At 38.3% G+C, this 13283-nt stretch overlaps 1 protein-coding gene across 1 annotated transcript in view; it reads left to right on the forward strand.

Annotated features, from left to right (window-relative positions):
* TMC1 (transmembrane channel like 1) overlaps positions 1-13283 on the forward strand; it is a 115975-nt gene that overhangs the window by 69541 nt on the left and 33151 nt on the right. The window contains exons 11-14 of the mRNA XM_024996018.1: positions 4345-4489; positions 5094-5288; positions 8389-8568; positions 8688-8849. Of these exons, the coding sequence (XP_024851786.1) occupies positions 4345-4489; positions 5094-5288; positions 8389-8568; positions 8688-8849 (682 nt within the window). The remainder of the gene's footprint in view (positions 1-4344; positions 4490-5093; positions 5289-8388; positions 8569-8687; positions 8850-13283) is intronic.

Consider the following 13283-nt stretch of genomic DNA (forward strand, 5'->3'; position numbering starts at 1 on the left):
CTTTTATTTAACCATGCACAAGGTAAACTGAGCTTTTGCTTCATTGCAGGGAAGACCTTTACTTGAAGGTCCAAGTCCTCTTCAGCAGGAGCTCTCTGGAGCAGTCTGAAACATGCTTTGTGTCCTGTCCCTGCCAAACTTATTGGTTCCTCCAGAAAAACTATCACATTTAGATTTTTAAGCCCTTTCAGAACTTGAAAAAGGCCTTAATGGAGACCCTGTATCCAAAATCTCTATCTACTTGTCCAAGTGTAATCAGAGAGCCTAAGTATGTAAAATAACTGTCTACCTGCTAAAATAGTACCTCATTCCAAAAAATCTAACATATTTCTAGTCTTTTAGCCATTTAGATTTGGCAGGATTAAAGTCAGGGGTATCAGTTACATCACACAGGCCTTGTGAGTGTCATTTCAAATTGGTCCTTTAGTCTCCATTTTCCCTGAGGAAGCATGTTTACGGATGTCCAATTCCTCAGCTTTTAGTGACTCTGCAGAGGCTATATACTCTAGTGGTCTCTTGAGCCATTCTGGTGGTGGTTTAGTCATTAAGTTGTGTCCAACTCTTAGGATCCTGTGGACAGTAGCCTGCCACGCTCCTCTGTCCATGGGATTCTCCAGGCAAGAATACTGGAGTGGGTTAGCAGGAGCCATTCTTCATGAATTCAAATACCAGCTCTAGCCCATTATAAAAGAACGTTGACAAATTGTTCAACTGCTCTGTTTTCCTGTTTCTGTGCTGTGCTTAGTGACTTGGTCGTTCAGTCGTGTCTGACTCTTTGTGACTCCATGGACTGTAGCCTGCCAGGCTTCTCTGTCCAAGGAGAGATGAATTCTTGTCCAGGCAAGAATACTGGAGTAGGTTGCCATGCCCTCCTCCAGGGGATCTTTCCAACCCAGATATCAAACCCAGGTCTCCCACCATGTAGGCAGATTCTTTACTGTTTGAGCCCAGTATTCAGGGAAGCCCATGAATACTGGAGTGGGTAGCCTATCCCTTCTCCAGGGGATATTCCCAACCCAGGAATCAAACCAGGGTTTCTTGCATTGCAGGCAGATTCTTTAGCAGCTGAGCTACCATGGAAACCCTTTCCTATTTCTGATAGAGGTGTAATAACACCTTAGGATGGCTATGAGGACAATATGAGTTAATACAGTAAAAGCACTTAGAACATGGCTAGCATATGCTAATTTAACTGTTTTATTAGGATTATGATTCATAGGCTTACTGATAAACCAAACAAAGCCAGCATGATAGCAAGTGAGGCCATATGATAGCCCTCATAAAGTAGTTATGCATGGTTATGTAGTTGTACATTAATAGATTTGTAACTTTATTATAATTTCTGGCAGATGAGTATAAAGCATCTAGAATAGCATTATGTAAAGAAATATAAGACAAGGGACATGTAATTTAAATATTCTGGCAGCTATCCTAAACAAATACATAGGTAGAATATATATTTTAATAATATATTTTATTTAACTCTATATATCAAAACAGTTCCTTCAACATATAATCAATCTAAAATTATTATTGAGATATTCTCTGTTTATTTTTGATACTAAGTCTTTGAAACACCAGTTACATTTTAAGTGCTCAGTAACCATATATTGCTGATGGCAAACTTACTAGCTAGTGCAGCTTTCCAGGAAATGGAAGCTATTTCGAATTAACTCAAAGACACCATTTAGGATACTTGCAGGGCACCAGTTCCACATTTCGCCCTCAAAGTCATCCATGTTATACCACCTAAACCAGCTTGATTGTGGTTCCTCCCTCTGGCAGGGGACCTTTGGTTGTTCAATACATGATTGGCAAGTGGTTTAAGTTCATTGGCCTTTATGGCAAGACAGTTCCAAAGCCATTTATGACTCCTAGCTGCTCCTAGCCCTGGGGGCAGAGCTTAGTAGAAAAACAATTGGTGGGATATAAGTGATTGCACAGAATCCTTTATCATCTCTCCCCCTGTCCCCCACCAGTGCCAAACAAATGCATTCTTGGAATAAACATGAGTGGCTTTATGGGATACATGCCTCAAATCAAGTGAAACTAAAACTGAGTACTTAAAATCAATCAGGCAACTGAGGGATTTTGTCCTCTTGCTCATACTGTTTATCGCAGAGTCCTCATCCATAAAAGGGAAGCAGATACATGTTTTGATTAATTAATGGGGAAATTGGCTTCCCTGGTAGCTCAGTCAGTAAAGAATCTGCCTGCAGTGCAGGAGACCCAGGTTTGATCCCAAGATTGGGAAGATCCCCTGGAGAAGGAAATGGCAAACCACTCCAGTATTCTTGCCTGGAGAATCCCTTGGACAGAGGACCCTGGTGGGCTACAGTCCATGGGATCACAAGAGTTGGACAAGACTTAGCAACTAAACCAACACCAATGGGGAAATTGGAAGGAATATTAGATAGATATACAAGAAAGTACTTTGAAATTTTAAGATAGGATGGCTAACTTTGTTGACCCAGGACTCCATCGGCTTTAGCACTAAAAGTCTTTTGTCCTGGGTAACGACTCAGTCCCTAACAAAGCAAGATGATTGGTCACTCGTTCTTCCTCCACTCCTTCCGTCCTTGCAAATTATATGTTGAGATAGCTTGAGATACAGTTGTTAAAAACTATAGCCCCCTTGAAAAAGGAAGAATTTTTGTTTAAGTATGCACACTTTATTTTTTCTCTGCAACCAAGGGGTGGAGCTGTACATGGAACATTTTATAGCTGTCAGGGCCATCTGAATAAAAATGTGTTGTTAGTAGAGTTTGTCTTCAGTATCCTTCCTTATGTGTTTAGCATTCTACTCCCTTTCTTGACAATTCTCACATGCTAGATGTTCCCAGTTTACTTGTCAAGCTTGAGCTCCCTTCTCCGGGAGGCTGACTACAGGTATAGAATCTTGCCAGTGATAAAGGTCCATGCAAAATCATCTGTCAAGTGGTCAGTTTTACCTGAGGCTCTGCCCTTTGCTCAATGACTATGCACAAAAGGAATGATGGCATCTTAGTAAAAAAAATAATTTTCTCCCTAGGTTAAATCATTAGGAATGTTTGATTTCAATACTTTTTGACCTACAAAAAGGCGTCTTGTATGGTTCAACATATCTCATGGTGTCCTAGCTTGGGTACTAGAGTGAAGTCAGAAAACCCAAGCTCTTGACCCACCCCTGTGGTTTACTTCTGAATTACATCCAGGAAATCACTTCATAATTTTACCCTTCAGCTTCCTCATCTATAACAGAGAACAATATCAACTACCTTGACCCCTCTTTAAGTTTTTGAGAAGGACAAATATGATAATACACATAAATACCATTTGCAGAGGGTAAAGTGGTAGACTGAGGTAAGTAATAATTATTTTTAGTTATTTTTCAAACACATGAGCCCATTTGAAATATATAAACCTCTGTAAGAGATAGGACTAACAGTGGTGGAATTCAGATGACCTGAGAGATGTCTGCCAAATTATAATGTCATCTTTATGTCCTCATTGTCCTTTCTTTTTTAATTCCATAGCACTGTAAAAAACCAAAACCTTATAGGACCATTCTGTAATATATATCATATAAAATTTTAATTTTGCTATTTATGGTGGTAGGGGAAACAAGGAAGTGAAGTAAGTAGGATATAGATTTTTAAGCACTGAAATAAACCTTTAAGTAAATGTATTTTAAATGGTCCAAGCAAAAAAAAATTTTTTAACATATATTATTAGAATATATGTAACCACTTGGCATTAAAGTTGTATAAAAATCTTGATTTTTGGTCAAGAGTTGTAGAGTATGGAAAACTTTCATGCATTCAGTGTAATCACTCTTTGGGAGGAGATTCTTAGAGGACTTAAAACCTATAAAGAAGTTTCCTGATCTGAACTGGGTTAATCTATTCCTAGGCTTTCAACTGTAAACCAACTAAAATTGTGTACAATTGTTTTAGAGCCTGTACATATTTTCTCCCTGGGTAGGGGTCCATTGGTTTTCATCAGATTTCTAAAGAGATCCTTGTCCCATAAAAGGTTCAGAGTACAGTATATGACCCTAAGAAAACAGTTTAGGAAAACAAATAAAGAACTATTTTTATATAACCTATAAATTAATTGTTAAAACCGTCAATGCTTAGTAGTTTTCTAATCTTGAAAGCCTAGAAATGAAGTTTAAAAAATTAAAACAAACCAATTTTTTTTTAAAACAAACTTTTCTGGTTATTAGAACAAACTTAATTGAAAGTATATGTCTTTTAGATACTGCTTCTCCAATATCCCTAAAATTATGATGTCTTGCTATTCCCTAATCTCTCCCTTTCTGCTTGTATTCTGGCTGCTGGATTAAACCTCCTGTTTGCATAGGATGACCAAAAATATTGGTGATGATGGAGGTGGTGATGATAACACTTTCAACTTTAGCTGGAAGGTGTTCACTAGCTGGGACTACCTTATTGGCAACCCTGAAACAGCAGACAACAAATTCAATTCTATCACAATGAACTTTAAGGTAAAGATAACAACTTCAAGAGACTTTTCTTGGTATTTGTAAAAGTAAAATTGGAATCATTCCAAATGGTATGTGTAGCCAAGTATCTTGACAATTAAAAGAAAGATTAACTCATCATTTCTTCCTACCAGGATCTGGGCAGGGTTCTGAATATGACTGGAAAATGATTGATGGCTGGTGACAGCACTATTTCTCTCTAAATTTGGTAATAAAACACCATTGGCTTGGAATAGCTAACCATTTGTAATCAGAATCAGATATTTTAAATAATAGAACTATGCTAACTTATTATTTATAGGAATACATCAGCTCAATATTTAAAATAACTCTAAAGTATTATTTTGTAATTATTTTAAAAAGCCATACTAGAAGAGACTTTAGAATGAAGACTGTCTTAATATTAGATCAACCAGACTTTGTAAGAATTCTTCCTTTTTTCTCTTACATTTTCTTACTTGCTGGCAATATTCACCTGGTTTGTGGAATCCCAGATTTAGTTTACATTTTCATTCCTCACATTCTAATGTTTGTGAAAATAATTCCTAAGTTCATGATATTTTTTGTAAATCAGATAATTTTTTTTTCCTGTTTTCCTTGGATACAGGAAGCTATAATAGAAGAAAGAGCAGCCCAAGTAGAAGAAAACATCCACTTGATCAGATTCCTGAGGTTTCTTGCTAACTTCTTCGTGTTTCTAACACTTGGCGGGAGTGGATACCTCATCTTTTGGGCTGTGAAGCGATCCCAGGAATTTGCGCAGCAAGATCCTGACACCCTTGGGTGGTGGGAAAAAAATGAAGTTCGTCTCTGCGTGTTTTTTATGTGCTTAGCATCTGACATTTAAGGTTTTGTGGGTTGTGTTTCAGTGCTGGAACATAAAATGCAGCCACTTTTTACCTACCCCTGTCATCTTGCCCTGAGAGTGAACCAGCCTTGGCACACAGTTCTTTATTCCAGCCTTATTTCCACATCTGTCTAATGTGTGTCTGTTTCTTACTTTATGACATTAGGCAGAGTTGGAAGAGAGATTAGAACACATATATTCCAACCGGTATGTTTTATAGACAGAGATAATGAATCTCAGGTTAGGTGATGTGTTCATGGTCACAGAACCAAGGAGAACAATGAGAGTTAAAATTTAAGAATTTTGATTTCAAGCCCAACACCCTTTCCATGACCCTATTTTATGCTTTCTGTAGATCTTGCTTCTGTCTTTGAAAAATCCACTTGTTGCCTGAATTCTTTGAAATGGGGATGATAAAGCCCTGGGTTCTTATATTAATCTCATTGGAAACATTCAGATTGCCTCCCATACTTTGGGCAAAACCGGGCCTCTCTATAGCAGCCTAACTACTCCAACTCCTTGTCCCCCTACCTTATTACCTCCCCCTCCAAAAGCTAGTTAAATGAGGAAGGCCAGATCTTTGCCAGAAATTAAATATTATCATTGTGATTTGTCTTCAGGGTATCTGCCCATTTAGCAGGTCCAAGAAAAGAGGTCAGAAATAGACATGTAGAATCAGGAGATCATTGGTCATGTGTTGTTTCTTGGGACTGTTCCCTTTCATAAAATGTTCCATAATACAATCTGACATCATTTTGAACTGGAGTTCTCAAAGAATATGAAGATTTAAGCAGTGGGAAGTGTAGATTTACAGTACTGAAACTTCTGCAAAGCTTTATAGGCCAAACAGATTAAGAAAGTATTCATAAGCATAGAATTTCCTAGAAAAATCTTGGACAGAAAATGGTATAACACACTTAAAACAGAAGGTTCCAAACAAAAACATTCTAGGTATTTCAGAAGCAATAATGCTGAAGATGGGAGATCATACACTTAAGAGACTATGAAGACAGATATTTCATCAGTTCAGTTCAGTTCCGTTCAGTCGCTCAGTCGTGTCCGACTCTTTGCGACCCCATGAATCGCAGCACGCCAGGCCTCCCTGTCCATCACCAACTCCCGGAGATTATCCAAACTCATGACCATTGAGTTGGTGATGCCATCCAACCATCTCATCTTCTGTCATCCCCTTCTCCTCCTGCCTTCAATCTTTCCCAACATCAGGGTCTTTTCAAATGAGTCAGCTCTTTGCATCAGGTGGCCAAAACATTGGAGTTTCAGCTTCAACACCAGTCCTTCCAATGAACACCCAGGACTGATTTCCTTTAGCATGGACTGGTTGGATCTCCCTGCAGTCCAAGGGACTCTCAAGAGTCTTCTCCAACACCATAGTTTAAAAGCATCAATTCTTCGGCACTCAGCTTTCTTTATAGTCCAACTCTCACATCCATACATGACTACTGGAAAAACCATAACCTTGACTAGATGGACCTTTGTTGACAAAGTAATGTCTTTGCTTTTTAATATGCTGTCTAGGTTGGTCATAACTTTCCTTCCAAGGAGTAAGTGTCTTTTGATTTCATGGCTGCAATCACCATCTGCTGTGATTTTGGAGCCCAAAAATATAAAGTCAGCCACTGTTTCCACTGTTTCCCCATCTATTTGCCATGCAGTGATGGGACTGGATGCCATGATCTTAGTTTTCTGAATGTTGAGCTTTAAGCCAACTTTTCCACTCTCCTCTTTCACTTTCATCAAGAGGCTCTTTAGTTCTTCTTTGCTTTCTGCCATAAGGGTGGTGTCATCTGCATATCTGAGGTTATTGATATTTCTGCCAGCAATCTTGATTCCAGCTTGTGCTTCCTCCAGCCCAGGTGGATTAAAAAACATCCATCTTAGGGGACCCCTGATTCTAGGGGCCAACAAAGGTAATAATGCAGATTCATGAAAAACTTTACAAATTTGATGAAACAATTCAAACTTACCTTAGACTGCATAGGCTCTTCCAAGTTTTTACTTTAGGCTGAAATTATATTATGCTGAGTTTATATACATCATGCTGACTTTTAGCTCCCGCTAGTCATACTTATATAATGTTCTTAGTCAAAAGCAAAAAAAAATATTGATAATTATTTTCTAAATATAGCCTGGTAGTTCTAATCATTCAAAACATGGAGTTCACCAGGGGAAAAGGGAACTCACAGAAGTGACAATTTGAGCCAGATATTCAGGCAAAGAAATTGCCAGTGCCAACTGGAACCTTTTTTAAATTTTTATTTAAAGGTTTTTCTCCCCTATTATAAATGTGGCACATGCTTAATTTACCCTAATAATATATTCATAAGTGTGTCAATCAATCTGGAGATATGGACCACAAATTTCCAGCTTGTCATATTTTCATTCTCTCTGTCTTTCATACTTTTCTTACTTTTGGCACTATAAGTCAGTCCTTCATTTCTGAAACTGTTCTGCCTTGGCTTTGATGACATTATGCCATGTATTCTCCTTTTATATTTTCTGAATGTCCTCTCTGTTTTCTTTGATAAAATCTATTCCATTTTCTTTCTTTTTGCCCCTAACAATTTGTGTTCCCCCTAACTCAGTAGTCCTGAGCCCATCTCAAGGAATTCATCCATTCTAGTTGATTAAACTAGCCTATATGTTGATGATTGTCAAATTAGTATTTCCTATTTGAACCCATTCCTCAAGCAGACAATTTTTCATTTTCTTTGGAAATCTTGTTGTGAAGTGCAGAATTGGTACCATGTAGACCAACATATTATCTGCATAAAAAGTAAAGTAAATCACATCCCTCATATGCTAGGAAACAGACTATTATTACTGGCATGTCCACAAACTCGTGCACATGTACATCTTAAAAGTGTGAGTTGAATATGGTCCCTATTGTATTAAGATCAAATTTTAAAAATGCATGAAATAATTTTTAGTCTTATAGAATATCAAAGGAATCTAGTTGGAATCTTGCAAATTTGGAAGAAAACAATAATAATTTTTAAACACCATCAACTTGGTTCACCCTTGTGTCTTCTTATAGATGAACATGGTCATGTCCCTCCTGGGCATGTTCTGTCCAACACTATTTGACTTATTTGCTGAATTGGAAGACTACCATCCGCTCATTGCTCTGAAATGGCTACTGGGACGCATTTTTGCTCTTCTTTTAGGCAACCTGTATGTATTTATTCTTGCCCTGATGGATGAGATTAACAACAAGGTAAATCTTGTGTCTGGATTGTCCTTGCCATCAGCACATTGTTACATTCCCAGTCTCAAGATTGCCAGAAATGCCTTTGAAATCTGTTTCAGTTTTCTTTCCAATACTCTCCTTTCTAGATTGAAGAGGAGAAGCTAGTAAAGGCCAATATTACCCTATGGGAAGCCAACATGATCAAGGCCTACAATGCTTCCCTTGCTGGAAATACCACTGGGCCACCCTTTTTTGTGCACCCTGCAGATGTACCTCGAGGACCCTGCTGGGAAACAATGGTGGGGCAGGTAATGTCACACACAGGAGTGCATAACAATTATTGGATTAAAAAGGAGCAGAGTAGAAATTTCTTCTGTAAGTGTGACCTGGTTTATATTGCTTATTAATGAAAATTGCTAAGACTTACTGACTGCTCACTATATGCTGGCTGTGAATTTCACATATATTAACTCTTGCAGTCGTCACAAGCATCCATTCAGGTAAGTAGTCCATTTACGCCAGGCCTCCCTGTCCATCACCAACTCCTGGAGTCCACCCAAGCCCATGTCCATTGAGTCAGTGATGCCATCCAACCATCTCATCCTCTCTCATCCCCTTCTCCTCCTGCCTTCAATCTTTCCCAGCATCAGGGTCTTTTCAAATGAGTCAGCTCTTCGCGTCAGGTGGCCAAAGTATTGGAGTTTCAGCTTCAACATCAGTCCTTCCAATGAACACCCAGGACTGATTTCCTTTAGGATGGACTGGTTGGATCTCCTTGCAGTCCAAGGGACTTGCAAGAGTCTTCTCCAACACCACAGTTTGGTAGCATATAAAGGAAGAATGTTTTAAAATGGCCTGAGGAGATATTTTCTATATATATTATAATAAAGCACCCAGATTTAGCACCTAGGCCCAAGCAAATATTTAAATGGCACTCTAGTTAGTGTTACCTGTTTTCTATAAAAGAAGAGAAAAGTTCATTTGGGAGCATACACTAAAGTTTATTTCAATAATGTTGAGTTTTGTCAAATAATTGCCCCTTAAGCATGAAAGGAACTGCTATTTTAGGTTTGTTGTTCTCAGATGACTGTGTAAATGACCCCAGTCCAAGACTAATGGTATTTTAGCAGATAAAAGAAATAGTGTTTCCTATGGCTTTCTGTTCAATAAAGGGAAACCAAACCAAACAAAAACAAAAACCTACTTCAGGTCTCTTATATCTATACAAATCCAATTTATATTTTGAAATGCCTTTACTTTTATCTCATTAGAATTGACATTCCTCATGTGCATTTCATAAACTGATTTTGGACTATGGTGAATAGACATTTAAAGACATGTCACAGTGCTTCTGTCAGACAACAGCTCAGTTTCAGTAGTAATGTAATCTTTGGGAAATTATTTGAATATATCTTTTTTTAGTTTTTAATTATTCATATTATTATTTGTATACATTTTGTATGATAAATGGAAAATTGAAAATTAGCATTAGTTTTATAAAACTAATTTAAACAAATATAGATATGATGTCCTTAGCTTCAGATACTCATCTGACTTAAGCAACTCATCTGTGATTTCAACTGTGGAAAAAAATAAGGAAAATGTGTATAATGCTAGACAGACATCATTGAGAACCAAGTCTGAAGAGTATAAATAAGGACTCTATTTTTTAAGCTTTCAGGGACCAGATAGGCCTTCCTTTTCCAGTTACATGTTATTAAATTCTCAGTTTTCAGACATCCATGTTTTATACATGTGTATAGGATCATACAGTGTATGAAGTAATAAATGAAAGGAAAACTGCCTGCACTTGGTAGAGAGAAATTTGTGATACATGGTGTGGTAGACAGAATAAAAGCTACTCCAAAATGTCCATGTTCTAATTCCTAGAAATTGTGAATATGTTACCTTACATAGCAAAATGGACTTTACCAATGTGAGTAAGCTAAATATCTGGGGATAGGAAAAGTATCCTGGATTATATAGGTGAGCCTAACAAAATCGCAACATGCTTATACATGGGAGGCAAGAGTGAGAAAAACTGGATGTGACAGTGGAAACAGAGGTTGGAGTGATGCTCTTTAAAAGTGAAGGAAGGGGGCCATGAGCCTGTTTTTACTGAGTCTTTTTTTATCACTTCTAAGCTGTCCCCTAAATCTTCAGCAAAAGTTGAGAGAAATGAAAAAAAAAAAAAAGTAGTTTTCACAGACTCAAAGAGTTTGAGACATTCTCTTAATAGACATCCCAGAATGCAGACTGGCATGAGGGCTAAGAAACGTATTCTTTACCAAGAAAACACCTGAATTAAACAGGATTAATAGAACTAACTGTAAAGAATAAGGTGGAAGCTGCTCACTTCTGAAGAGGAAGCAGCAACTAATTAGACATGAATGTCAATGTAATCTAGAAAACATCTTTCTGATTATTCAGAATCTTCTAGGATAGTCCTCTGCATCCTGAATTAAAATAAATAAAAAATATTTATTTAATTATTCTTCTTGGAGCCCCTGTACCATGCTGCTTGTCTTTTTCTTTTTTTAAGATCCTGTCCCTAGTGGTTTTCTTTGCTTCATTATCTTTTCTGACTGCTGTTTGTAGTTGGGCTTCCCTTTTCTGTTTCACCTTCCTTTCTTTAAAGGAACAGGCAGCACTAGTGGGAAAGCTTGTGGGAGCTGGAGGAGGGAAGGGCTGTGATTCTGAACAGAATGTTGATGAGGGAGGTGGGATCCATGGGGGCAAAGAGAACACAGGGGATGTAAAAACCCTGAGTGCTGGGAAGGTCTGGCGTTTAAGAGATCAATAGGTATATCCATGTACCTGGAAACATTAATTTTAAGCACTTTTAAAACAAAGTCATTCCAGAAGAAATAGTATCAGCAGCTTCTAGAGATGCATCCCAAAGAATTATTCATTGTTCTCTGAGAACATTCCAGATGTTTCCTCTTCTTCTCTGTGGATGTTCTCTCCTCTGTTTTCCTTCAAGGATACCGTGGAACTCAGGCTCTCTTTGATTATAAGGATTTGGTGACTCCTTTACGTCTCCAGGAAATCTCAAGATGTAGTCACTTAGTCTCATCTCCAATGGCATTTGATAGGTAGGCAGCAGAACAATTCTTGGGAGATCACTATTTGAAGCTGTATACTGAGGTCTGCATTTTGGGGACAGAGAGAAAGCAGACTACTACTGAAGATAATGACAACAATGGCTCACAGTTATCAAATTCTTGTGTGCCAGGCATTATCTCTTTGAATTTTTATTAATAAATTGCCCTCCAAGTTATATCATTATCCCCGTTTTATAGATGAGGAGACCATAACTTAGAAAAGTAAAGGGACCTTAAAGGAAGACCTTAAAGGAGACCTTAAAGGAAGCCAGTGATAGGAACCCAAATTTGACCTACAGAGTCTGATCAGAGTTTGTATCCTCCACAGTGCCAAATCATCCTCCAGAAACATAACTAGCATCAGTGCATGCTCCCCAGGATCCTGCCATGGAAAATCTATAGTCTTTGTGATACGCCTTCTCTATTATTTCCCTGGTGGCTCAAACAGTAAAGAATCTGCCTTCAGTGTGGGAAATCTGGATTTGATCCCTGGGTTGGGAAGATCCCCTGGAGAAGGAACTGGCTACCCACTGCAGTATTCTTGCCTGGAGAATTCCATGGACAGAGGAGCCTGATGAGCTACAGTCCATGGGGTTGCAAAGAGTCAGACACAACTGAGAGAGACTAACACTAACACTACTAGTTAATGATAGTCTTAGATTTATTGATCAAAGCTTCCCAAGCATTTTATTACTACATGTCAGGAGTGTGAAGTGTGAGGTGTGGAGTGCAGTGGTCTGCAGAAGGCCTGCAGGGAAGCCATGCTCCATCCTGACTAGCACACTAGGAACTGGGACTGAATGATGTTCCCTTGGTGGGCTAGACCACCATTTTGGGAATTTCCTTTCTTATAAAGCAGTATATTCCTTCTATGGTGTGTTAATAAATATTTTCACATAATGTTGGAATCCTCTTCTGCTATTTTATGTAAAAGTTAGGACACTGGTTAGGGGAAGAATCAGACTTCAACCATTGGGATGAGGGTGCTTAGGAGTTTGTGGAGGACTTCAAAATCACTCTGAAATTATCTCTTACTGAGGAAGTCTTTTCAAGCTCATGGTGGAAACCTAAAAATATCCCTCATAGCCTGCCACTAATGGATGCTAATTATTAGAATCTGAACTCAAGTTTCCTGGGGAATGGAAAGAAGAATAAACAAGAGTAGGGAAGAGAAAAGTTATGTTCAGTAATAACTGCAAGAATTTACTGTTACTCAATCACTCACTCCATGTTTATTAAGTGCATATTAAGTGGTGGGCATTGTGCTAGACACTGGAGGTCCAATGGGGAACAAAAGTGGGTCTCTTCTTTGTCCTTGTGAGAATTACCATCTCTTAGGAAGAACAAAACCATTAATTAAATAAATATATAACATTTAAGGACAGGTCATGGTGAAGAGTTCTGACAAAATGTGGTACACTGGAGAAGGGAATGGCAAACCACTTCAGTGTTCTTGCCCTAAGAACCACATGAACAGTATGAAAAGGCAAAAAGATAGGACACTGAAAGATGAACTCCCCAGGTCGGTAGGTGCTCAATATGCTACTGGAGATCGGTGGAGAAATAACTCCAGAAAGAATGAAGGGATGGGGCCAAAGCAAAAACAATAACCCGTTGTGGATGGGACTGGTGATGGAA

Source organism: Bos taurus, chromosome 8 (genome assembly GCF_002263795.3).
Source record: "Bos taurus isolate L1 Dominette 01449 registration number 42190680 breed Hereford chromosome 8, ARS-UCD2.0, whole genome shotgun sequence".
Classification (NCBI taxonomy): domain Eukaryota; kingdom Metazoa; phylum Chordata; class Mammalia; order Artiodactyla; family Bovidae; genus Bos; species Bos taurus.